This window comes from Rhincodon typus, chromosome 18 (assembly GCF_021869965.1).
Source record: "Rhincodon typus isolate 14 chromosome 18, sRhiTyp1.1, whole genome shotgun sequence".
Classification (NCBI taxonomy): Eukaryota; Metazoa; Chordata; class Chondrichthyes; order Orectolobiformes; family Rhincodontidae; genus Rhincodon; species Rhincodon typus.
The window spans coordinates 45,208,700-45,236,624 of NC_063349.1; the positions used below are offsets into that span (position 1 = coordinate 45,208,700).

The window sequence follows — 27,925 nt, forward strand, 5'->3', positions numbered from 1 at the left end:
AAATGAAGAAGGGTCCAGACCCGAAACGTCAGCTTCCCTGCTCCTCTGATGCTGCTTGGCCTGCTGTGTTCATCCAGCTCTACACCTTGTTATCTCAGATTCTCCAGCATCAGCAATTCCCACTATCCCATTACCAATATAGTAATTTTGTGTGTTAAGACTTTGAAAAATTGACTTCTTAATCAACAGAGAACATGCATTTTATTAACAATTATGGTTTTTAAATTTTACAATCACTCAATTTTACAGTACTCAATTACGGAGAATTAATTCTGGAAATGTTCTGACTTAAATATCTATCTGCAGACTTCCAAAACAGAAAAATATTATTATCTGCTCAATTTAAAATAACAACAGGAATGTTTAAATCTTTTGCTGAAATTCAAAATACATATCCTTTTAAAAAATTAGCTACAGAAACCCTCCCTTATGCAAGAAACCCACAATTGATATTTGATTTCTCATGTGACACTATTTCATGTAAGTTGCCAGCATGGTGTCTAATGATGTTATACCATAATTGTACAAAATAATATTTTTATACCTTATTTATATTGTAGCCTTCAGGGTTGGCAGTTTCCAGTATGCAAAGGGATCAACTCATATCATTGTTCAAACAAAAAATATGGTTGTACTTATTTTTAGTGATTTTAAACTGGATCTACTATGGATTAACTTTGTTTTAATACTATGGACTCAGGAAATCTGAAACAGAAACAGAAAATGCTGAAAATACTCAGCATCCATGAAAATTCAACATTTTTCTTTCCTTTACTGATCTGCCTACTTTTTTGAATGTTTCCAACATTTTCTACTTTTTGTTCTCAATTGAGATCCTGTTGTCACAGTAAAATGGATCTCAAGGATGGTAAGGAACATGGCACACCTAATCATTTAGATGGTTTAGTAATATATGCTGTGCCAGTTGGTACTATACATGCCTGAAAAAAAGCAAAATCACCATAATTGTTTTTAAGCAGACTGAAAGAGAACCTGAGGAATCATGTAAACTGTTAACTGGAGAAAGAACACAAAGAAGTTTTGACATTTGCATTTATCTGATATTGAGTTCACCAGTAGTTGTACTAATTGGAACTAGATACCTAACTAACAACAAAGGAAATCTGCCATAAAGTATAACCACAAGGTATGCTAAGTTCCTTACAGATGTTCTCTGTAATACAGTGGTGAACTGGAATAAACTTTTTTGGCAATTCAACTTCACGAGATGGCAGAAAACAATACGGAAACAAAATCAAACCAGCATTCCTTATATTACATTATAGATTTACAGGAAAATTTAACAAACTTTTTCTACCACAAAACAATTACATATTTGAATTAAGTTTAGAGAGACATTCTGATTTAGCGAGCTAAATTCTAATTATTCAATGGAAGAAAGTTCTTGACTGCTCTGGGTAACTCAAACAGTTGAGCAGATAAAGATTACTAAGTTTATCTGAACAACTTTGAATAGTTTTGCCAATCATGTAATTTTCTGGCTTAAGTTATAGTTTGTGTCAGTAATTGGCTAGCTTACTACACAGAATGCCTTGCAAAAGGTAGGCATTCCAGCTTGGAAATTGACCAGAAAGCTGTAATGAGATCATTACTTGCAAATCTTTCAAAAGCTTGTGGGATAGAAAATGACAATGATGACACACAACATAGAACTTTATATCCTCTCAACCTGAATCAGGGTAAAACAAAAAGCCCTGAAATTTAGGTAGTTACTGCAAAACATATATCACAATAATAGAGGTGAGTAGCAGCAGTTGGTTACAGGAGTAAAAGGAGGCTGATCCGAAGTTTGGATTCCAGTTAGGGTATTCTGCCAAAAAGAAGAGAAGATATGTAACTCATTTGTTATAACAATGTTAACAACAAAGCACAGATATTTAGAAATATAAGGCACCTACTTCTGATAGCATCCCGTTTTATGTCTCCTAATAATACAAAGGGAAAAACGTAAGTGTAAGTTGCAGCTGAGGTTAAAATACTTTGCCTGGAATTGCCTCGCACTTAGTCAGCTTTTTCAATTGTGAAAGTTTCAATGCAGGTAATAGCATAAGAAAACAGTGTGATATTTAACTTACTGCATAATTTGTCACGGCAATTGTCAGTGCACGATTCACAAGAAGTACCTGATGTATATGGTAAGGTCCCAATATAATTTCCACTGTAAGAAAAATGGAAGTTGGAAAACAAATTATTAATAGTAACAGCAAGGTGAAAAAACACGAGTAAAATTCTGCATTAAGCTCCCCTCGACATTATCGCAAAAATAAATAACAAAAATAAATCATATAGTAGAAGACAGAATATCGAAAGGTCTCAGCCTCCAGGGCAGAGCAGGAAACCACAAAAAGAGACTTATAACAAAGCTGTTGGAATGAGAAAAAGACAAAAAATAACAGAGATGGAAAATAATACAAAATATAAAATTTTGAAAACAGAAACATGTACACTCATACATACAAACGTTCACGGTTGAAAACCAGCGGATATGTTTTTCAGGAAAACATATGGGAAGATCAATATAGAAATCAGAATAATCAAAAATAATATTTAACAGAGAACTGTGGTGACTCCAGGTCAGTTCAAGTGATGGATAGCCACAGAAAGTGCATCGACATACTTTATAGAGAGCCACCACCTTGAACGACTACTGTGCATAGGGTGTAAGCATACCCAAAGTACCATTAGGAAGGGAGTTACGGCTGGTTTCATTTCTTTTACACTTCATTGAGATTTGGTACAACTGAGTGGTTTGAATGCCTACTTCAGACTGCATTTAAGAGTTGAACACACTGCTGAAAGATTGGTGTCACATGTAAGATTTCTGTTCCTAAAAGCCATTAATGACCAGGCAGATTTTTAAACAACCACGAGACTAGTTTTTTTTTTTTTAAAAATTCCTGGTATTATTAATGGAATTCAAATTCCATCATTGGTGAAATCAAACCCCACCAGCTCTCATGGTCGGATTTGAGTCATTGCCTCCAGAGCAACCTGGGCCTCAGGATTACTAATCCACTGACATTAACAATACACCGTCAACCACTTCCCCACTAAACGCCATTGGTGATGTCCCATAGGTCCCATGGAAGCTTATTTTTGAGTTGTTAACTCTATCCCATTTAGCACAGTGGTGATGCCTGCATAATACAAAGGAGAATATTATCAATGCAAATCATTTATTTCCACTAGGACTGCGCAGTGTTTTGTCCTACTAATACTGTCATGGACAGATATATCTGTGATTGGTATATTGCTGAGCTGAAGGTAAAGCCATTTTTTTCTGTTGGTTCCCTTACCACCAGTCTCAAGTACTGTCTGGAAACTATATCCTTTATGACTCAATCATTAATGGTGCTATTGAGACACTATTGATAGTGCATTTCGAATGTCCCAACTAACAGCACATTCTGTACCTTTGCTACTCTCAGGGGTTCTTCCAAGTGTACAAAAATAGAAAATAGGAGTAAGAAACGATCATTCAGCCCTTTGAACCTGCTGTCATTCAATAGGTTCATGGCCGATCATCCAACTCAGTTCCCTGCTCCCACTTTCTTCCCGAAGCCTTTGATCCCTTTAGCCCTAAGAACCTAATCTAAGTTCTTCTCGAAAATGTTCAATGGTTTGGTCTCAAAACAAGTTGGAGGAGTACTGATTTACCAGCTGAGCGTCCATGTTTAAGATGACATGATGCAAATAGTGATAATGGGGTCTTAAGTTATCCTAATATTAAATATAAAAAGTGGGAAGAATGAAGAGTGAAAAGTATTCAAGTATGTTAAAAAATACCTTGCATGACACAACTAGTAATATTTGTCTAATAACTGCACATACCGATAATAACAACACGCTGTCTCCTGGTACTCAGTCCAATAATCTGCCTTCAATTCAACTTTAGCTAATACAATCTCTTACGAAGGAGTTTATCAAATGTCTTCTGGAAATCCATATAAATATCATCCACAGACAGTTCTTTTCTACTGAATAATCTGTTCAGTCGTCCGTTCCATAATTATAGATGCAATCTCCTGACAGCAAATGTCAGACTAACTGGTCTCCAAGTTCTTAGTTTCCGACTTACCTTTCTTAAAGTATGACTGCACAGTAGTGTTACAACTGTGACCTTGTTTAGTGTCATTAGCACATTTGGAAATATTACAAGTGGTTCCCACATCCAAATCATTTATTTAGATTGTGAATTGTTGTGGATGTAGCAGAGACTCTTGTGTACCTCACACGAAATCCTGAGAATGATCTGCTTATCCTGAGAATGATCTCCTACTCTATGCTTTCTGTCTATAACCAATTTTTATCATCCATTCTAGTAATATTTCTCTCATTCCACACCCTCTAATTTTACTTAAAAACCTCTTGTGAGACATAAGCAAAAGCTAGCTGAAGAGAATCCAAATACACCACATCTACTGGTTCTCCTTTCTCACCCTCAAAAAAACTCAAATAAGTTTGTGAAACATGATTCCTCTATCATAAACGCATGGTGAGTCTGAGCATTTTTGCTACTCTTTCTAAATGTTCAGTTATCATACCATTTATAATAGTTTCTAACATTTTCCTTACTATGGTCGTCAAGCTAACAGGTCTGTAGTTCTCCATCTCTCATATCCTCCTGTCTGAAATAATGGGATTACATTTTCTTGTTCCAGTCAACAGAAATCTTTCTAGAATGTATAGATTTTGAATGATAACCACCAATCCATCCACTATCTCTTCTGCTACCTCTGTCAATGACCTTGGATAAAGCGCATCTGTCCGGAAGATTTATCATGCCTCAATTCAGCCAGTTTTTTCAAATACTACACCTTTACTGATTCTAATATTTTTTTAGTTCTTTGGTTATACAATGTCATCAGTTGCATAGTACTTCTGCCTCATTCTGTGCTGTAAAGTCATGAAGCTATCATGGCTGCTTGCTTCTAAATGCTGACAACTGATGTACTTGTTCTTTTTGTGGCTAATAATCTCTTGAACATTACTGCATATCATTCATTTAGGTCATGGAGCTGATAAAGAACAGTCCTGTTGTCACATGAACATTATTTGACATAATACTTAAGGAAACTGGTAACTAATCCAAGATATTTATCACACCTGATTGATGTTTTCTCAGAGATATTTCTCTAATACATACATACATATTTACCAGGATGACATCACAGATCTTCTGAGAGAGCTCAAAAGGATCCAGCAGCATAAAAATGCCTTTAGATTTCAGAGACTTAGAGATCTACAGCACAGAAATAGGCCCTTTGGCCAACTGAGTCAATGCCGGTCAAAAACAACCACAACTATTTTAATCCCATTTTCCAGCACTTGATTCACAGACTTATATGCCTTGGTATCACACATGTTTCTCAAAATGTTATGAGGGTTTCTTCCTCTACTATCCTTAGAGGCAGTGACTTCCAGATTCCACCACTCTCTGAGTGAATTTCTTTTTCCTCATATCCTCTGCTCTTTACCTGCCTTCTGGTCACTGATCCTTCCATTAAAGGGGAAGTTTCTTCCCTTCTATCCTGTCCTGCCCTTCATAATTTTGTACATCTCAATCATATTCCCCCTCAGTCTCTTCTGCTCCAAGGAAAACAATCCCAGTCAATCCATGACAACAAAGTGCAGGGCTGGATGAACACAGCAGGCCAAGCAGCATCATAGGAGCAGAGAGGCTGACGTTTCGGGCCTAGACCCTTCATCAGAAAAGGGGGCAGTTTCCTTCCCTAAAGGACATTGGTGAACCCTGGTGCAAAGATGCAGCAGTGCTAACAACTGACCCCCCGTGTCACCCCCGAGGCTGGAGATAAAAACAAATTGGATCAAATGAGCAGTTCTGGATCCAATTAGCTAAATTTCCTTGGATCCCACGAACTCTTATCTTCATTATCAGTCCACCATGCGGAACCTTGGCAAAAGCCTCACTGAAGTCCAAGCAGACTTACAAGAGTCTCCTTGGATGTCAAGCCAAAGAACAGTACATCGTCCGGAAACACAGGAGGAATTGTAAATGAAGAATGCCAAAAGCTTTATCTAACATACGCATGAAGTTGACAGGGGCGTTACATTATTCTAGAATGGATAGTTTGGTTATGACCATGGGCCAAATTAGGACTGCAGACACTCTGCCCCTTTAAGAACTTACAATGTCTCCTCAATTCTGGGTAAAAGGCGACCATTCTTGAGTCTTTGTATTGAGTGCCTAGTAATCAACAGGTCCGCAGTTTTACATCTGTCATCCTCATGTGGGAGGCATACAACTCATCATTCTTGAACGACAAAGACTTCTGCAGGTAATTCTAGATTTCTTCCCAGTGATACAGTGGGATCCTGAGGTAAGGAGTCTTCAATGGATGGTTATCTGTCATCACAATCCTCCGTCTTACCCAATCACAATAACTAATCATAGTAATTTTTACTTAAAGTCATCCCACTCTTCACGTGAGCAGAAATAAGCTGCCTCCTCTGAGTCTCCTCCAACCCACCAACGTCCATCATTAAAATGATGTCAGAGATGTCTCCTCCAGTTTAGCCACTGTCTATGACAATGGCACTTTAAGAACATCTACAAGCGTTCTTGGTTGGAGGTAAACAGCTATATTGCTTAAACTAGCAATCTGCATGGGTAACCTAACCTTTTCTCTGACAGATCCATATCCTTCATCGCCTTGTTCAAAGGAACTCCCAAGTCTCGTGAGACAGAGGCAGCTGCCAAAGTTAATCACGCTAACTGCTGCTACCTCCTCCTCCTTGTCCAGTGTCTCTGCTTCATCTTTGGCTGTGGCAGCTAGTGCTGCCCAGGATGTCTTCTTCAAGCCCTCCTTGGAGGTGGCTTGAAGAAGACAGTGATAAAGTTGCTCCGTCAGGGAGCAGCAGGCAAGTAAAAGCATTACTGGAGCTACCATCAGTGAATTTACAAGCCCAGCAAACCAGAGACCTGGATGAAGAAAGAGACATCAATTAGCTTGCAGATCTCAACCAGATGCTCAAGGAACAAATGTTGATCCCATCACCTCTGTATAAATGAAGATACGATGTTTTCACCTCACCAAATTTCACACACGCTTGTAGGACAAGTTCCTATCACTCTACGCAAGTCTGAGTCTCTCCTAGAAGGTATCCCCTCAACTGGCTCTCGGTGGGAGACTCATTGAGTTTAAAAGCTGGTCAGAAGCAAAGGCCATTGCACTGGATGGGATCTCTGTACCTGATGGCAATGGTTGTTAAGGACAATCTCATTTGAAGTGCCCAGCCTTATCATAATTCCACCATTTTTTAATAGCACCCCTTGGATGGGATCAGCCATGAGGCTTACTGTGGAAATCAGATAGCATAGAGTTGTGCAGCAATCTGTTCTGCCTCCCTCTTCAGAATGTCTACATTCCCATTTGCTCTCATCTCTCTGATGGTAGCCAACTTCCTGGTCTCAAGAGTCCAGTCTTTCTCCACGTTTTGGATAAGGTAATCCTGTGCTTCAAAGAAAGATAATTGAGGTCTGTCATTATTAAGCCTCCTCAACTCTATATGGATGTTCCCAGCCCTTACTGCTTATGCTAGGCAGTCTTCAGTATCCTATTCTCGGGTGAACAGGAGGGATTGGAGGATGATATTATTTAACAACTTTACCACCTCAAGGCTCACAGAAACTAAATGCTCCCCTTCGGCTTCCTTGCGCACGTAATCTATATAAAATTTACAATTTTTACTGTAACCGTGTTAGACTACTGCTGTCCCCAAAAACCCTGTACCTCTACCCAGTATTGCTTGACAGGATCTTCCATCCATCATGAAAGCCACTTGCTCACTCACACTGAGGCCCATGGATACCACATGTCCTCAATCCAGTCTTTGATCACTGGTTCATGTGGTATTTCTGATCTTCCTTCAAATCTGTCCAGCTTTCTACTCTTCAGCAAGTAGAATATCCAAACTAGAGAATTGTTTTCTTCCTCCACAACATCAAGGTAAAGTACATCTAGAGCCTGGGCTGACTTTTGTTTAGAGTTCGAACTCCCTGTGCAAATACCTGACCCTCCAATAATCCTGCAGCTACTTCAGCCTCCCTCACGGATATTTCCAGTTTCAACTCTTCCACCATCCACTCCACCTTGGCCAGGCACCTTTCAACTTCATCTGCAATGATACCTGTGAGTAGAATCCTGCCGACTATGCCAGAAATTTAACACAAAATTTGGGAACATATATTTGAGGACCTGAAAAGTGAATCTAGTGAGTTAGGAGGGAAGCTAAAAGTGAGAACAAGCAAAGTAGCAATCTCAGGATTATTACCGGTGCCACTGGCTAGTGAGGTCAGGAATAGAGAGCGAGTGTAGTTAAACACTGTGGCTACAGAGCTGGTGTAGGAGGGAGGGCTTCAGATATGTGGATCATTGGGATACCTTCTGGGGAAGGTGGGGCCTGTACAAGAAGGTCGGGTTGCACCTGAACTGGAGGGGCACCAATATCCCGGGTGGGAGGTTTGCTAAAGTTCTTCGGGAGGGTTTAAACTAGTTTGGCAGGGGGATAGGAACCAGAGCTATGGATCAGAGAATAGGGTAGCCGGTGTACAGGCAGATACAGCATGCAGAGAATCTGTGAAGAAGGATAAGCAGTTGATAGGGAAAGTTGCAGTCAGTGCGACGGGTTGAAGTGTGTCTATTTTAATGCAAGAAGTGTCAGGAATAAGGGTGACGAATTGAGAGCATTGACCAGTACTTGGAACTCTGATGTTGTGGCCATTACGGAGAATTGGATAACACAGGGGCAGGAATGGCTATTGGATGTTCTGGGGTATAGATGTCTCAAAAGAAATAGGGAGGGAGGTAAAAGAGACGGGGAGTGGCATTGCTAATCAGGGATGGTATCACGGCTGCAGAAAGGGAGGTCGTCGAGGAGAATTTGTCTACTGAGTCAGTATGGGTGGAAGTCAGAAACAGGAAAGGAGCAGTCACTTTATTGGGACTTTTCTATCGACCCCCCAGTAGCAACAGAGACACTGAAGAACGGATTGGGAGACAGATTGTGGAAAGTTGCAGAAGTAACAGGGTTGTTATCATGGGTGACTTCAACTTCCCAAATATAGACCGGGACCTCCTAAGTGCAAATAGTTTGGATGGAGTAGATTTTGTCAGGTGAGTCCAGGAAGGATTTCTGACTCAATAGGTAGATAGGCTGACTAGAGAAGGGGCCATATTGGATTTGGTGCTTGGCAAAGAACCAGGCCAGGTGTCAGATCTCTCGGTGGGAGAGCATTTCGGTGATAGTGATCACAACTCCCTGATCTTTACTATAATCATGGAGAGGGAAAGGAGCAGATGGTATGGGAAAGTATTTAATTGGGGGAGGGGGATTACAATGCTATTAGGCAAGAACTGCGGAGCATAAATTGGGAACAGATGTTCTCAGGGAAATGCATGACAGAAATGTGGAGGCTGTTTAGGGAGCAGTTGCTACAAGTACTGGATAGGTTTGTACCACTGAAGCAAGGAAGGGATGGTAAGATGAAGGAACCTTGAATGACAAGACATGTGGAACATTAGTCAAGAGGAAGAAGGAAGCTTACTTAAGGTTGAGGTAGCAAGGATTGAACACGGCTCTAGAAGTCTACAAGGTAGCCAGGAAGGAACTGAAGAATGGACTTAGGAGAGCTAGAAGCGGGTATGAAAAAGCCTTGGTGGGTAGGATCAAGGAAAACCCTAAGGAGTTCTACGCTTATGTAAGGAACAAGGGAACTTGTGCGTGGAGTCAGAGGAGGTAGGGGAGGTCCTTAATGAATACTTTGCTTCAGTATTCACCAGTGAGAGGGACCTTGACGTTTGTGAGGACAGCATAAAACAGGCAGATATGCTCGAACAGGTTGATGTTAGGAAGGAGGATGTGCTAGAAATTTTGAAAAACGTGAGGATAGATAAGTCCCCTCGGCCAGACGGGATATACCCAAGGTTACTACGGGACACGAGGGAAGAGATTGCTGCCTTTGGCGATAATCTTTGCGTCCTCACTGTCCACTGGAGTAGTACCAGGTGATTGGAGGGAGGAAAATGTCATTCACTTGTTCAAGAAAAGGAATAGGAATAATCCTGGAAATTACAGACCAGTCAGTCTTACTTCTGTGGTCGGCAAATTATTGGAGAGGATTCTGAGAGACAGTATTTATGATTATTTGGAAAAGCACAGTTGATTAGAAATAGTCAGCATGGCTTTGAGGGGCAGGTCATGCATCACAAGACTTGTTTGATTCTTTGAGAATGTGACAAAACACATTGATGAAGGCAAAGCGGTGGATGTGGTGTATATGGATTTTAACAAGGTATTTAATAAGGTTCTCCATGGTAGCCTCATTCAGAAAGTAAGGAGGCATGGGATTCAGGGAAATTTGGCTGTCTGGCTACATAACTGGCTGTCCAATAGAAGACAGGGAGTGGTAGTAGATGGAAAGTATTCAGCCTGGACCTCAATGACCAGTGGTGTGCCGCAGGGATCTGTTCTGGGACCTCTGCTCTTTGTGATCTTTATAAATGACTTGGATGAGGAAGTGGAAGGATGAGTTAGTAAGTTTGCCGATGACATGAAGGTTGGTAGAGTTGTGCATAGCGTGGAGGGCTGTTGTAATTGCAACGGGACATTGACAGGATGCAGAGCTGGGTAAAGAAGTGGCAGATGGAATTCAACCCAGAAAAGCGTGAAGTGATTCACTTTGGAAGGTTGAATTTGAGTGCATAATACAGGGTTAATGGCAGGATTCTTGGCAGTGTGGAGGAACAGAGGGATCTTGGGATCTACGTCCATAGATCCCTCAAACTTGCTACTCAAGTTGATAGGGTTGTAAAGAAGGCATATGGTTTATTGGCGTTCATTGACAGGGGAACTGTGTTTACAATCTGCGAGGTTATGCCGCAGCTCTATAAAACCCTGGTTCGACCACACTTGGAATACTGTGTTCAGTTCTGGTCACCTAATTATAGGAAGGATGTGGAAGCTTTAGAGAGGGTGCAGAGGAGATTTACCAGGATGCTGCCTGGACTGGAGGGCAGGTCTTATGAGGAAAGGTTGAGGGAGCTAGGGTTTTATTCATGGAGCGAAAAAAGATGAGAGGTGACATGATAGAGGTGTACAAGATGACGAGAGGCATAGATAGAGTGGACAACCAGTGAAGTTTTCCAAGGGCGGAAATGACTATGACGAAGGGGCATAATTTTAAGGTGATTAGAGGAAGGTATAGGGGAAATGTCTGCAGTAGATTCTTTACACAGAAAGTGGTGGGCGTGTGGAATGTGCTGCCGGCAGTGGTAGTGGAGTCAGATACTTCAGAGACTTTTAACTGACTCTTGGATACACAAATGGATGATAGTATAATGTAGGGTATGCAGGGTAGTTTGATCTTAGTGGGATAATAGGTCGGCACAACATTGTGGGCTAAAGGGCCTGTACTGTGCTGTACTGTTCTATGTTCTATATGGCTCAATGATCATGAAACAAGGGTTCTTTACACAACTGGAATCAGGTCATTACAAACAGAAAGGGAAATTAAGAATAAACAAGGAGTGTATGTACACTGAATGACCACATGGACTTCTTTGTCTCTATCCTTTGCATGACCCCTCTCCCCATCAAAGACAATTTTTATTTTCCACCTAGAATCTATTCAACTGCTCTAGCCGTCCTCCTTATCTTGATGGCGGAAATTCTGCACAACTGCTTAGTGCCCATCACCACTGCCAGTTGCTGCTGGGAGTCCCATTACATTAAATACAATGGAATGCTTTATCTGCTTCTCCCGGTTGGAGGCATGTTTAGGTAAACATGACTTCAAGATCACATGTGCCTAGCTTTTACAGAAAGGTTTGTTTGGAAGGTAGAATAATGAATGCAATACTGGCCCAGATACTGGTCATTTTAACACGTGACATATCATCTTCAAACTACTCCAACTTGAATTGGTAAGATTGATTACCTGATGTTAATCAGTTGCTCATTCCTTTAATTTAAAAAATAATGAATTATTGGATGGGTTTCTCTGAAGCTATTTCCCCATTTCCTCTAGATGCTGCTTCCAAGCAGGTGGAAATCAGACATACAATTTCATTTGTCTGGTATTTACTGCATTTTTGAAGTCATCAAAAATAATAAGAAGAATGATATCCTCTTCAATTTACAACTGAGTCAGGTGATTGGATGGATTGACAGATCTAACATAAACTCACCAAATAGTAGGGGTCCAGATAAGACTTTTTTTCAAGAGTAACCTTGAAGAATGCTAAGCTAGGTAACACCTTGCCCGTTGATTTCTAAGCACTAAGGACTTTAGTTTTTTTGTAATTTTTGACAAACTGGTTGTCAAAAAAATGAACATTCTGTCAACTTGTATATGCATACTCCTCTGCATTTAGGCGATGACAACAATGCAGGAGTTCCAAGGTGAGTATCTTTTTGTGAAATGCTCAAGAATAAAGGAATCAAAGTTAAGTATTTTAATTGCAGCCTTTATTGGCTCAATTCCAAACCTCTGTCTTATATAAACAAACCTCAAGGGTAGTGATTTAAATAATTGTAATGATTACATACATTGCATGCCTTGATTTAATGGCAGTTATAAATTTAAGACAGAGTTATAGGAATAACTATTTTCATGAGACATGGCTATCATAGGTTAAGTACAGAACAGCAGCTGAAGAATTATTCCCTTATTATGTCTAAAAATCAACAATTCTTTTTGAATTAAAAAGGTAAACACAGCACATTATAGTTAATTTTCTTAAAAATGTTCTTTCATCCTTTTATGGATTGCATGCATTGCTAGCAAGGCCAGAATCGATTGCCTTGGAAAACATGGAGGTGGACCACCGTAGTCTGTGTGGTGTAGATATACTCTTAGTACAGCGTGGAAGGGATTTACGGGATTGTAACCTAGCAGTAGTGAAGTAACAACGATAAAGCACCAAACCTTGATGAACTTTCAGGTGGTGGTGTTTGTGTGTGATCTGCTGCCCTTGTTCTGTGGTAGAGGTTAGAGATTTGGAAGGCATTTTTGAAATATTCTTGGCAAGATCCTGCAGTATGTCTTGCAGATGGTGCACACAGAGATGCCACTGGTGGTGAAATGAATGCATGTTTAAGGTACTGAACTGGATACTATTTAAGCCGACCTTGTCTTCGGTGTTGAGCTGCTTAAGGGAATTTCCTCCCTTTATCTTTTAGATGGTGGACAGGCTTTAGAGAATTTGGAGGCAAGGTACTTGTCACAAAATTCCCAGTTTCAAGTTTCTGATTAATGGTAACTCCCATGGTACTGTTTTGGAAGGATTCAGCAATGGTAATGCTGCTAATGCCAAGAGGAGATGGTAATATTCCCTGTTGTTGAAATTAGTCGTGGCCTGAATTCTGTTCAGGTCTTACTCCATGTTAGCACAAGATCTAAATAGTTGCAAGTTGGCACTCTTAACTGTACAATCATCAAATATCCCATTTCTGACTTTACATTATATAGAGGGAATATTATTGATAGAGCAAACGAAAATTGTTTAGCCCATGGTTTTCTTTGATTTCCTTCAATGAACCTGAAATACAGCCATAGAGGCTGGTATTCCATCATTGAGTCACCCTTTATTTGCACATGAACAGTCCTTGACTTTCAGAATGCTTCTTCAGAATCAGCTATCAGAGTGTCAGTATCTCTGACACTCCCCTTTTTATCTGTCAGCCAGGGCTCCCTGATTGGACCAGATTAACAGTCTCAATCGGGAACTCATATTGTATGAGGTCCAGCTAGCTGACCTCATTGTAATCACTAAATCTCTCCCCCTCTGAGGATATCCTGCAGCAACATGCTGGGACTGGGATGACTGACCTTAAAAATCTACAACCACCTTTCTGTATGCTAAGACTCCCAACCAGATTTCACCTTGATTCCATTTGTGAGTGAACCATTGCCTTGATTTCAAGGGCAGTCACTCTTACCTCAACAAAATCAAAGTATGTTTTCAATTTAAAAAAACTAACAGACTTACGCTGGTGCATAGTTACAGACAAAAATTACACCTGGTCCTTTAAATCCAGAAGATTTAATTCCTTTGGGACAATCAGAAACTGCACATCCAACTTTATAAGAATTTGCCCATATAACCTGCAAAGTAAAAGATTATTTAACATTAAGTGTAGTTTTTTTTATTTTATAAACAAAGTTATGATCTGCATGCTATACCCATAAATACAACATAAAATCTACACAAGGTCATAAAACTAATAAGAACAGAACTTCATGTTTCATTGCTGAGCTTGTATCATTTGCTCCTAAACAGATAAGAACAACAGATATTTTTAATATGAAAATATAATTTGGGCAATTTACACAAACAAATGATTCTTCTACACGTCTCTGGAGAATCATTAAAATATAAGTAACCTTTTAGACCTACCATTGAAGAAACATCAGGATGCAACAGATGTGGAATTAACAGGTACTATTTTCTAGATATTTATACATGCTTAGATACAATGGTCACCCCAGATCTAGAACTGGCAAATTTGAAATCCAACAAAAGCAAGTGCATGAAAGAACCATTTTAATCACAGAACATGCAAATGATCATCATTTATTAAGCCGTCATCACAGAATGACCAACATTTCAAATCATTTGTGGGTAACAAAAGGAACAATTCAATGTGCACGTTACTGAAATAGGCTTATTATACCAAAAACAGCCGAAAGAAAGCAGTCTGGGTCTAGAAATCAGAGGGAAGGCATCCTGCTTTAGAAAGATAAGAACTTTGGCTGAAAAAAGTAATCTCAGGCAGAAAACGAGCTTTTCTTATATTTTCAATCGATCAAGAATCATAACTGTGCCCAACATCTCATTGGCAGATGGGACTCAAATCTTCTGATCCAGGGGTAGGGACATTTTCACTGCACCACAATACACTATGAATTATAACTTTGACTACAGAGACTCAACTATAAAATAGTAGAAACCTGTTGTTACCAGGAGTACCGTTTTGAGTTCATCACCGGAAACTTTTGGTTTTCTTTGATTTCCTTCAATAAACCTGAAATACAGCCATAGAGGCCGGTATTTCATCACTGAGTCACCCTTTATTTGCACAAGAACAGTCCTTGACTTTAGGAATGCTTCTTCAGAATCAGCTATCTGAATGTCAGTATCTCTGACATACCCCTTTTTATCTGTCATCCAGGATTCCCTGATTGGACCAGATTAACAGTCTCAATCGGGAACTCATATTATACGAGGTCCAGCTAGCTGACCTCACTGTAATCACTACATACCTCCCCCTCTGAGTCTGAGGGCAATGGCTGATCCTTTTACTTGGACAACCCTCAGGGTATCTCAGCGCCAAGTCAGGGTCCTCCAACTCGGCATCCAATAGAGACTTGTAATGCACGGAAGCTAGCCTCTTGCACCAGGAGCGCCTCAGTGGAATTTCATTCTCTTCTTCTGGCGGCAAAAATGTCGAGGCGACTACATTTGTCATATCCATCTGATTCTGAGGATTTATCAATGCTTGACGGACAGGGTGAACCCACAGGTTCTGGCTGCTTTTCTGACTGTTCTGAGGGCAGGGCATGTATTGCGGCTTTCATACGGTCCACGTGCTTATTCAGAAGTTTTGCACCTACACGATCTTTATACATCAGTAGTCCTGACCTCATGTCGCCTATGCCTCTTAACTATGCAGAGCCATTTCCGTCATTCTTACACCAAACCTCCTGCCCTGTATCAAACTGTCTCTCTTGCTTGGTGGAGTTTTTTGTCCTGCATTATCATTCCTGATGCTGTTCCACCATCCCCCTCACGTCCAGAAAGATCAGACTTAATCTGGTGTAGAGTCTTCTACCCACTAGCAACTCTGCCAGTGCTTTCTCTGTAGTTGCATGTGGGGTGGTCCTATAATCAAACAAGAACTGTGACAGCTTGGTTTCTAGCAAGGCTCTAGCTGTTTCTTCAAGCCAGCCTCACAATTCAGACTGTTCTTTCTACCAGGCCATTGGATGATTGGTGATACGGAACTGCCCTTATATGTTGAATCCCATTTAACTTTAGGGAATACCCAAATTCCCTGCTGGCAAACGATATCCTGTTGCCTGTGTTCAACGCTTCCATGACTCCATGTATTGAAAAAATATGCCCAGTTTTTTGTCATCATCCCCATGTTTGACAATGCACCCTATGCATGTCCAACCACATTGAGTGGGCATTTATAATGACTAAGAACATTGAACACATGAAAGGACCTGCATAGACGATGTGTAACCGATTCCAAGGTTCACCTGGCCATTCCCATGGATGTTGGGGAGCTGTTGGCAGTAATTTTTGTCCTTGTTGGCACTCTGGGCACTGTCCCACCAACATCACTGTGTCTGCATCAGGCCTGGCCACCAGACATAACTTTGTGCCAGCACCTTCATTTTGGAGACCCGTGGATGGCCCTGGTGGAGTTCTGCCAGTATTTGGTGGCAAGCTTTGCTCAGGACAATCTCTCTTGCTCCCCACAACAATATACTGTCCTCTACTGTGAGCTGGTCTCTCCGGGTCCAAAAAGGTTTCAATTCTAGTTGTGACAGCCCTTTGGTTTCCCCCATAGAACATTACAACGCAGTACAGGCCCTTTGGCCCTCGATGTTGTGCCGACCTGTGAAACCAATCTGCAGCCCATCTAACCTACACTATTCCATTATCATCCATATGTTTATCCAATGACCATTTAAATGCCCTTAAAGTTGGCGAGTCTACTACTGTTGCAGGCAGGGCATTCCACGCCCTTACTACTCTCTGAGTAAAGAACCTACCTCTGACATCTGTCCTATATCTATCACCCCTCAATTTAAAGCTATGTCCCCTCGTGCTAACCATCACCATCCGAGGAAAAAGGCTCCCGCTGTCCACCCTATCTAATCCTCTGATCATCTTTTGTTTCAATTTTGAAAGGACTGGATCTTTCTTCATCCAAAGAGTCTGATTTTATCAGCTGGGACTGGAAGTGTGTCCAGAAAATGTAATATCATCAGACTCTTCCATTGGGTGTACCACAAGTAGTGCATGTGCTAATGGGAGGCAGATCAATGTCTCTGCATTTGCTACTCAGCCTCCTGGACGGTATTCCAACTTGTACTTACAAGCGCTTAGTATTATAGCCTACCGCTGAATGTGGCCTGAAGCTATGGGTGAGGTGACGATACTATGGCTTTAAGGTACATTTTGTCCTCGTCTTTTTATGAAAAGATGTTGAGGTAGATGTGCCAAGTGATTTGTTCCAAGCTAATAAAGGGAGGGAGGTGATGGCCTAATGGTATTATCAGTAGACTTTTAATCCAGAGACCTAAATAACATTCTGGGGACCCAGGTTCAAATCCCACTGCAGCAGATGTTGGAATTGGAATTCAATAAAATTCTGGAATTAAGAGTCTGATGAAGACCACGTAAACCATTACTGATTGATGGGGAAAAACCCACCTGGTTCACTCATGTCCTTTAGGGAAGGAAGCTACTGGCCTACAATGTGACTCCAGATCTGCAGCAATGTGGTTGACACTTAAGTGCCCTTTGGGTAATAAATGTTAACCTAGCCAGTAATGCCCTCATCCTGTAATAAATTAAAAAAAAGTAAACAGCTTGTGAGGCTGTGGATTTTTTAAAGAAGTTGGAATAAATGGGGTCAAGCTCCCACAGGATTTTAGTTCAACTTTCAGCAGCTGTTGGGGTTTGGAAGGTGCTATACAACTCCCCCTGCTACAGCAAAACACTTGAGTTCTCTCTCTCTCACTCAAAGTTTTCTCTTGATATTCTTTCCTCCTGGACTGGAGAAATATTGCGTGTGAGACAATCTATTTTACTGAATTTGCCTTTGCCAAGGGTGTGTCTATGGCAATGTTACTTGGAACAGCTAATTAACAGTATTTATTATCTTGTTGAGTATTTTGATACAGTTACAGTTAAAATTCTTTTTTACTCTTTTTATGTCTGTATTTTAACTGAAATGTAAGAATAAAGTGTGTTTTGCTTCAAGCGTAGTACTTTGTCCAATTGAATTGCATTCAGAACACAATGCCTTGCACTTGCCTTTTAAAGTAAGAAAACGTGGGGTCTAAGCTATCTTCTTAATATATTTTGAGGGGGTTTGGTCTGGTTCATAACAGCAGCACTGCCGTGTCCTCTTTAAGCAGACCAAGTCGGTGTTTGTGGTCTGTGATTATCACAAATTTTAATCTATTAAGGTATTGGTGGAACTTCCTGACCCCAAATATGACCACCATTCTTTCTCTATCAGGGTATATTTACATTTTGTATTAGGCAAAGTCCTGGATGCACACACTATTGGGTATTTCTCTCCATTGGACCACCTTGGAGCTAATATTATCCCAATGCTGTATGGGAAGGCACTGCATGTCAATACCAGATCTTTCTTGGGATCACAGTGTGCCTTAGAGGATGGCAAGCATTTCCTTACTTCACTGAAAGCTAGAGCTTGTCTATGTGACAATTTCCAAGGCTGACTCTTGTTTAGGAGTTGACGCAAAAATGCCAGGATGGACCACAGGTTACGAATGAACCATCCACAATAATTTAACAGTCCAAGAATGACCTATGCTCCGGCACTGATGTGAGGACTGGGCACCTTTGACTGTCCTCACTTTACCTTCCAACAAGTTTAACCTGGTCTTGTTGACTCCATGGCCCAAGTAGGTCACTTGGGATCCTAGAAAACAGAGTCTTCCCTTCTTAGGCGTACACCCGCCTTGGAAAAATGCCTCAGGATGATATCCAAGTTTTTGAAGTTTTCCTTATTAGTTTTCCCTGTTATTAGAATGTCATCTAGAGAAATGGCAACCTGAGGCAGACCTTGCAAAACGTTCTCTGAGCTCAGTTGGACTGGCAAGGATTTCCACTTCCATCAGAATAACCTGCAACTCATGTGATCCATCTGCCGCATTTACCAATGATAAAGCCAGGTGTAGCTACTGTCCAGTTGGGCTTCAGCTAACAGGCGTTTTGCATAGTTATATCATTAATTCCACTCTTGTTGCTACTGAAATACCTCCACAAAGGCTGGTATCCATTCACCAAGTTATCTTTAAACATGAACACTCCTTGACTTTAGTACTGCCTCTTCAGAGTCAGCTATCAGTGTCAGTATCTCTGACAATCCTCTTTCTATCTGTCACTTAGGGCTCCCTGATTAGACCAGATTAACAGCCCCAATCAGGACCTCATAGTCTATGACACCCAGCTGGCTGACCTTGTTACTATCAATATACAATACAACACAGGAACAGGCCCGTTGGCCCATCAAGCCTGTCCAAATCCTTATTTAGACCCTCTACTTATTGCGGTATCTATGCCTCTGTGGACGTCATGTTCATGTGTCTATCAAGATACGCCTTAAACATTGCTAACATGTATGCTTTCACTACCTCTACTGGCAGTATGTTCCAGGTACCCACCACCCTATGTGTGAGAAATTTTCCCCGCACTTCTCCTCTAAACTTTCTACACCTCACCGTGAACCTATGCCCTCTTGTGGCTGACCTTTCCACCCTGGGAAAAAGCCTCTGACCATCCACCCTATCTATGCCTCTCAATTTTGTGGACCTATTAGGTCACATCTCAGCCTCCGTCTTTTCAGTGAAAACAATCTGAATTTATCCAACCTCTCCTCCTAACTAAAACACTTCAGACCTGACAACATTATGGTAAACCTTCTATGCACCTTCTGCAAAGCATCCATGTCCTTCTGGTAGTGCGGCGACCATAGCTGCATGCAATATTCCAAATGTAGCCACACTTTAGGCACCATCTCTTTGCCAAAGAACCCACCTCGCTGATGCCATTGCCGGGTCCTGTGCTGAACCCAGACTCACCCCACAACTAAGAGTTCCCAGCTCCAGCTGCCGCAGCTGCAGCTGCCTCCTTGTCAATGCTAGGAGTCCCCGCACTGGGCCTACTGCAACCAGGAGTCCTTGGCTCCTCTGCTAGACCAGGCCAACGCCAATTTGCCAAGAGTCCCACTTTGACCAACGTCCTCTGAGATGTCGCTTTGCTGACACCGCCACCTTGAAAAGTCTGCTTCTGCCTTCGATCGCTGGAAGGGCTTTGCCGCTGCTGCTGCCGCCTGCCCCAAATGCCAGGATGTCCCTGCTGCTGCCACCACCTCCAGTAGCCATGAGAAGCCGCGTCCACCAGAGCATCCAACCGTTGGGAGGAGCTGCCATTCTGTGCCCTGCCTGCTGTAGCTGCCACACCGATTTCGCTGACTAACCAGTCGCAAAAGACTCCAAAGAAAAGAAACATGAAAGAAACAAAGAAAGAAAAAGATCTGAAGTGAAAAGGAAGATAAAATAAGAAAGCAAGCATGTGAGCGCAGATGAGCCCAGGCCTACAGCCTGCACGCAGCCCTGCTTCTCCGTCACCATTTTGAACACGAGTGTTCATTTTTTTGTCCTGTTAATTATAAGCTTTCATATTTATAACAAAACTGACGTAAACCGTCAGACTGTAATTACACCAACGCATTCAAAGAGATGGTGGCACTGTCAATGACCAAGAAAATGCAATTACAGTGTGCCAAGTATACAAGCAGTATTACAAATGTGGAATTGATATTTAGTAAGAGGCAAAATGTGACTTGAAAACAGGTTAGGCCTGCAGGCCTCCTAACTCTGTTTCACCTGAAAACTGGACTGTACCTTGGTCTCATGTGACTTCTGACTTTGTTCACCCCAGTCCAACACCAGCAGCTCCAAATCATGCCTACATTGACGCCACAAACTGCTGGCTCAAAGTGACGAGGATTTGAGGATCTCCAAGAAGATCATGCATATTGACACAGACATCAAGTTTCCACAGAGATGCAAGAAAGCAGACAAGATCCTGAAAGCTCTACAGATCATAAACTCACTCAAGTCAGCCTATCACACAGACTATGCTGAGAGATTCTGCCATCATACCTCTCACACACTCCTCAGCCATCTCGTACACCAGTTCTACAGCAGACGCTGCAACCTTGAAACCAAGATAGAGTCCATATTCTCAGCTTTCGCTGAGGACACATCAGATCAGCTATGAGACAGTGCCAAGCAGACAAGGCAATGGAACTACGCCACCTACATTCTCACCAAGAACAGGAAACTTGAGAAATTCGGCATCACCACCAGCAGTAACCAAGCCTCCCCGGGTACCATGGTTGAAACCGGTACAACCACATCCTTTAACCAGATGAAATCGAAGTTCTCAGCTGAGGGCTCAATTTCTGCGCCACTACCAAAATGGACCCCATCGGTCTTGCAGCAGGCAGAGGAATACAGACAACTGAACAACCAGTAACACTACAGACAACTACCTGCCGATCTGACCAAAGAATGGTCAACACAACCGATCAAGACTTTTGATCCAGACTTTCAGAATATCCTCTGTGCTCTCATCCCATGTACGTCTTTCATAGGACACTTTTACTGCCTTCTGAAGATACACATTCCACACATCCCATTGTATCAAGCAAGTGGACTCTGTGCGAGAACCTCTCTGGCTATATCGAGGGAATTTTGAAACCCATCATACAAGGAACCCCCAGCTTCTGTTGCATTACTACAGACTTCTTACAAAAACTCAGTACCCACGGACCAGTTGAACCAAGCACATTCCTCGTCATGATGGATGTTTCGACTCTTCTACACCAGCATCCCCCACAATGACAGCATTGCTGCAAGAGCCTCAGTATTCAACACCAACAACTGGCAATTTCCAGCCACCATCCTATAACTTATCCACTTCATCTTCGACCACATCTTCACCTTCAACAACCTGCTTTTCATCCAAAAACATGGAACAGCCATGTGAACCAAATCTGCACCCCAATATACCAACATTTTCACGCACAAGTTCGAGCAAGACTTCTTCGCCGCACAGAATCTCCAACCAACGCTATACACCAATTACATCAACATTTTCCTCCTTCGGACTCAAGGCAAAGAATCACTGAAATGACTATATGACAATATCAGCAAGGTTTATCCCACCATCAGACCTACCGCGGACTACTCATCAAAATCGATTTCATTCTCAGACACACTCATCTCCATCAAGGACAGACACCTCAGTACTTCACTCTACTGCAAACCCACTGATAACCTCATGTTGCTTCACTTCTCTAGCTTCCAGCCTGAACATGTTAAAGAAGTCATCCTCTACAGACCAACCCGGCATACACACACGATCTGCTTGGATGAAGAGGAATGTGACGGACCCCTACGCATGCTGAAAGACACCCTCATAAGAACGAGATATGACGCTCAACTCAATCGACAGTTCCAACATGCCACAGTGAAAAACCACAACAACCTCCTCAAAAGACAGACATGGGACATGACCTATAGAGTACCCTTCATTGTCCATTACTTCCCTGGAGTGGAGAAACTAAGCCATATCCTTTGCAGCCTTCAGCATGTCATTGATGACGTCGAACATCTCACCAAGGCCATCCCTACACCTCGATTACTCACCTTCAAACAGCTGCCTAACCTCAAACAGACCATTGCTTGTATCAAGCTACCCAGCCTTCAAGAGAACAGCAATCACAACACCATACAACCCTGCCATGGCAACCTCTCCAAGACATGTCAGATCGACTTGGATACTACCATCACATATGGGAATACCACCCACGAAGTACACGGTATGTACTCATGCAACTTGGCCAACATTGTCTACCTCATACATTGTAGGAAAGGATGTCCCCATGCATAGTACATCAGTCAGACCGTGCAGACACTACGACAACAGATGAATGGACATTGGTCAATGATCACCAGGCAGGAGTGTCCCCTCCCAGTTGGGGAACACTTCAGTGGTTAAGGATATTCAGCCTCCGATCTTTGGGTAAGCGTCCTCCAAAGTGGCCTTCGAGTTACACGGCAATGCAGAATCACCAAGCAGAAATTGATAGCCAAGTTCCGTACTCATGAGGATGGCCTTAACTGTGATCTTGGGTTCATGTTGCACTACATGTAACCCCACCATACTGTCTGTGTTTGTAACATCTTCCTTACCGTTCTGTTTTGACACTGTTACCTTGATTACTTGTTATTATCTCTCTACCTTAATTAGTTTGTACAGCTTTTGATTACTTGTTACCTTGGTTAGACCCTTGTCATGCGACTCTAACAGTACTCATGTAATTCCATCCATTTGGTTTGTCTCTAGCACCAACTTACTTTTGATTTGTAATTATCTCTTTGCCATAATTAATCGGTTCATAGGTCAACCCTTCAGTTATTATTCAGCTGTTGACACTGTACTCATACCGTTTGACACTTTTGATCACCTGCAAAGAAGTGTTATTCAGCCTGTTGCCACTCCACTCACACTACTTGGACTTATCTGCTGGCACTCTTAATTACTTGGAATTATCTTTCCATATCTCTCCAGCTACATGTTCTGTGCCTGTACACTTCCCTCCACTTCAGCTGATGAAGGAGCAGTGCTACGAAAGCTTATGAATTTAAATAAACCTGTTGGACTAACCAGGTGTCGTGATACTTCTGACTTTGTCCACCCCAGTCCAAAATCAACATCTCGAGATCACACCTGAAAACTATACTTGTTCTTGACTGTCAATGTATAACGCCAAAGGAGATCAATGAGTTAGATGGGTATTTTCTCATCAGCCTGTTCAGAAGTAGTCTTTTACACCTCTGGAGCAGGTGGGACTTGAAATCGGACCTCTTGACCCAGAGGTATGGACACTACTACTGTGTCACAGCCCTATCAACTAGTTAGATACATTTCCTAAAATTATGGCTATCACATTTCATCATGTGAAAGGACAGTGACAACTTAACTGTTGGTTCTTATTTCTGAAATTTCTTACATAAAGGAAGAAATATTCAAAGATCTTTAATGTCAATTATTTCTTGCTGATTTAAAAACTCTGATTTTTGTTTTTTTTTGGTGAAAAGTCCAATAATTCTAGGTAAGTAAAGAGAAAGTCACTTTATTATGAATATCAAGGAAAGTAGCACTATACCTCCCATGTCAATACTGTTTCCGTTCCAACAGTAAATAAGGAAACAAACAAGAAATTAATAGTGTAGTTAACTGGCACTACTTATACAGTTCACATATGTTATTTCTATGGTCCTCAAAGGCATTTGCAGAAGTAATTAGGGCCCCCAATTAAACTCTTGTCAGCAATTTTTGCAAATATTCTCGAGTTTATGAATGGACTATACATTGTAAAATGACTTCTAATATGCATTTAAGTAGCATACCACCATTACATCATCACAAGGCATATTTTGTCTATTATCAATTGTTTCATAATTATCGGACATTTAAGGTGCAGTGCAGTATATAGCAATTACTATGTTCATTGTATTCATTTTGTAAATGCTTTTAGCATAGGAACAATACTGGCATAGGTTGTGCAAGGTGACAGGCCCTTATCAAACCACATCAGTTTTCACTAACATTGGTGGCATTTGATTATCATCTCATCCAGTGCTATGACAGGATATGCATATACAACTTATGTGTTAGCTGTCATAAACACTGGGCTACCATCGCCACAGTCATTATGAAGATAGTTCAGTGTTGATCTAATATTAAGGATGCAATGTTTATACACATCTCAGGAGCTGAATTTAAGATTTTAATAAGGGGAAATGTAAGGATATTTCCCTCACAAATTCAAGAAGAAACCAATTCTCATGGATTCAAACACCTCAAAATCTTGTTATATATTGGTCAGAATCAGTAAAAGCTAATCCTGAAGGTCATAGCAGTTAATTAGACATATATGACATAGGAAACAGGAGCAAAAGTAGGCCATTCAGCCCATTTAGGCTGCTCTGCCATTCAATAAGTTGATCTGATAATCATCAATTTCACTCTTCTGCCTTTTCCCCATAACCTGTCTATCTCAGCCTTGAATATACTTAATGACCCAGCCTCAACAGCCCATTGTGGTAAAGGATTCTACAGAGTCACAACCCTATAAGAGATGAAATTCCTCCTAATCTGTCTTAAATGTGCAACCCCTTATTCTGAGTTTATGCTCTCTGGTCTTCGATCCTTCCATAAGGGGAAAAGCTTTTCCACATCTACCTTAAATCCTCTAAGAATCTTGTATGTTCCAATAAGGTCATTTTTCTATATTTCAACAATACAAGCCCAATCTACTGAAGTTCTCCTCATAAGACGGTCCCCTCCGCACTTGATATCAGTCTAGTGAACTTTTACTGGACTGCTTCCTGTGCCAGTATAACTTTCCTTAGGTAAGGGCCCCAAAACTGTTCACAGTATTCTAGCTGTGGTCTGTATAGTTTTAGCAAAACCTCCCTACTTTTATTTTCCATCCTCTTTGAAATAAAGGCCAGCATTCCATTTGTCTTTCCTATTACCCAATGAACTTGGATACTAGCTTTTTGTGATTCATAGTCAAGGACTCCCAAATCTGCGTTTTGCAGCTTTCTCTCTTTTAATAATATTCGACTCCTCTTTAAAGTTTTAGCAAAGATTTGTAGCTTGGATTGTGGGTGAGGTTGTTGACGTGCTTGCCGAGCTGGCTTGTTTTCGTTCAGATGTTTTATCACCATGCTAGGTAACATCATCAGTGAGGCCTCTGGTGAAGCGATGTTGTTCTACTCCGCTTGGAATTTATACTACTGTCCTGTCTGTTATGGTGAGTAGTGTCATTTCTGGTTTTGTCTTGGATTTGTATATGGGGTCCAATTCTATATGTTTGTTGATTGCCTTATGGGTTGAGAACCATGACTCTAGGAATTCCCATGCGTGTCTATGTTTGGCTTGGGCTACTATAGTTACTTTGTCCCAGTTAAACTGATGGCCTTCATTGTCCGATTTACATATACCTATTAATCAATTAAAACCTTCTAACTTATCAAAGATTTAACAGCATCTTAGGTTTGTTTAGTACATCCCCATCAATGGTGTGAACCTTTGATCTTTTACTTATAAATTCTGTGTCTGATACAACGTCTCTCACTAACACCTGAAGAAGGACTGAGACTCCGAAAGCTTGTGTTTTCAAATACACCTGTTGGACAATAACCTGGTGTCGTGTGATTTCTGACCTTGCATAATTTATATAAAAGCATGCTAAAAGACACTTGAAATCATAACTATTTACAAAATTTCATCAGATGATTAAAAGGAACAGAATATCTCCAAATAGCATGTATATTTACCTGCGTGTAATGTCCACACTGTCGTTTTGGTTTACAGCTGTTTGTACTGTAATCATAGTCAGCCACTTCATCATACCATCGTTTAATAGCATTCTTGGCATTGAAACTCCCTGTGGAAATATAAATGTTTTCTCCTACAGGAAAGAAGGTGGGGTGCACTGTTCCCTTCTTTTGCAGGTATGGATTATGCTTGAATAGGCACTTTCTTGACCATGCTCTTGAAGATTTAGCAAGTGCTTCATCCCACGTCTAAACGGGGGGGGGAAAAAGAAAATTACAAAACTAAAATGCTCCTGCGGAGTGATCCTATTCCCACCTATTTTACTAACTTCATCACCTTCTGATTTCATTGGTCTCCTGGCTTTTCTAAACTCTTCCCATCATGAAATTTTGCCTCCCCCTGACTAGAACGGATCCATAATTGTGTTACCTCGAAGGGAATCTCTACTTCTACTATCGTGACGGCTACCAAAGCTATCTCTCGAAGGTGTGTTCATAACACGGCCAGGACAGGTTGAGTCCAATTTTTAGCGGGAGAGATTCCTGGTCAGCCATGTGATGGATGGGAACGGGAGCGTGCGCCATCACTTAACCACAGCTCACGAGGCAAACAAAGTGTCCGCAGTGACATTTTGAGGAACCCAGCTATCCCAATCAGTTTGACATGGAGTTCAGAGATAACAAGGTGTAGAGCTGGATGAACACAGCAGGCCAAGATGAAGGGTCTAGGCCCGAAACGTCAGCCTTCCTGCTCCTATGATGCTGCGTTCATCCAGCTCTACACCTTGTTATCTCAGATTCTCCAGCATCTGCAGTTCCTACTATCTCTGACACGCGGTTCATCCGGCTGGGATGGATCCCGAACCTGGTTCCTTTTGCCGACGGTGCGATGCGGGCTGTGGCATCGTGGAGCAAGGATATAGCTTCAGGAGATCTCGAGATGATCTCCTGCGTCCCTTCTCTGATCGAATCCCACCCAAGAGACTTGAACCCGGTGTTTCTTTAGCCTCAGAGAAAAAGGGAAATCTGTTACCGGCGAAACGGGGAACTTGTTTATAAATGAATTCTGAACATTCTTTCTGTTTTTTTTTGATTGGGACAGATTCGATTATTGAAGTACGAGGCACGCGGCGCACGTAAAATTTGAACTCCCCGGCCATCCAACGGTCGCGTTACTTCCAGAACCTTCCCTTGCCATTTGCCGCCAACTGTTCCTCACGGTCACCGTCGGAAGGAAACCATCCGTCCTCTCACTTTCCACACCCAATGACGGTAAGAAACTTTTTACTCACCACCACCCGCCCCCCTGGGCCACAACCCCGACAGAACCTATCTCCACTCACGGCCCGCTGTACTTTTATTTTGTGTGGGGCTGTTCGAAGTTTTTGAGGCGGGGATTCAACCAACCATCGCAAACATGTTGCTGGCGGGCGGTACCACTTCCCTACGAAACTTGTTGTGCTGGTCGACGCACTCCTGGATGAAAGTCGGATCGGTGATGGAGACCAGAGACCCGAAGGCAGGCTCATACGGGAGCAGGTGCAACCAAAACGCCGCAAGAAGCGAGGACACCGCTGCGCTTGCCATGACAGGACTGGGCTGAGTGTGACCGGGTTTGAAGCGTGGAGCACTGAGCGAGCGCCCCGCTACGATACTTGGACACACCCCGTCCCCAGTCCTCACTTT

The 27,925-nt window shown here is 41.7% G+C and overlaps 1 protein-coding gene across 1 annotated transcript; it reads right to left on the reverse strand.

Annotated features, from left to right (window-relative positions):
* Positions 1-182: 182 nt before the first annotated feature.
* glipr1a (GLI pathogenesis-related 1a) lies at positions 183-27,925 on the reverse strand. The gene is made up of 6 exons (XM_020521628.2): positions 27,647-27,925; positions 26,240-26,488; positions 14,034-14,149; positions 2,097-2,179; positions 1,920-1,946; positions 183-1,831 (listed from the first exon to the last, which is right to left on the reverse strand). The coding sequence occupies exons 1-6, from the start codon at positions 27,824-27,826 to the stop codon at positions 1,731-1,733; spliced, it is 756 nt and encodes a 251-aa protein (XP_020377217.1). The 5' UTR covers positions 27,827-27,925; the 3' UTR covers positions 183-1,730.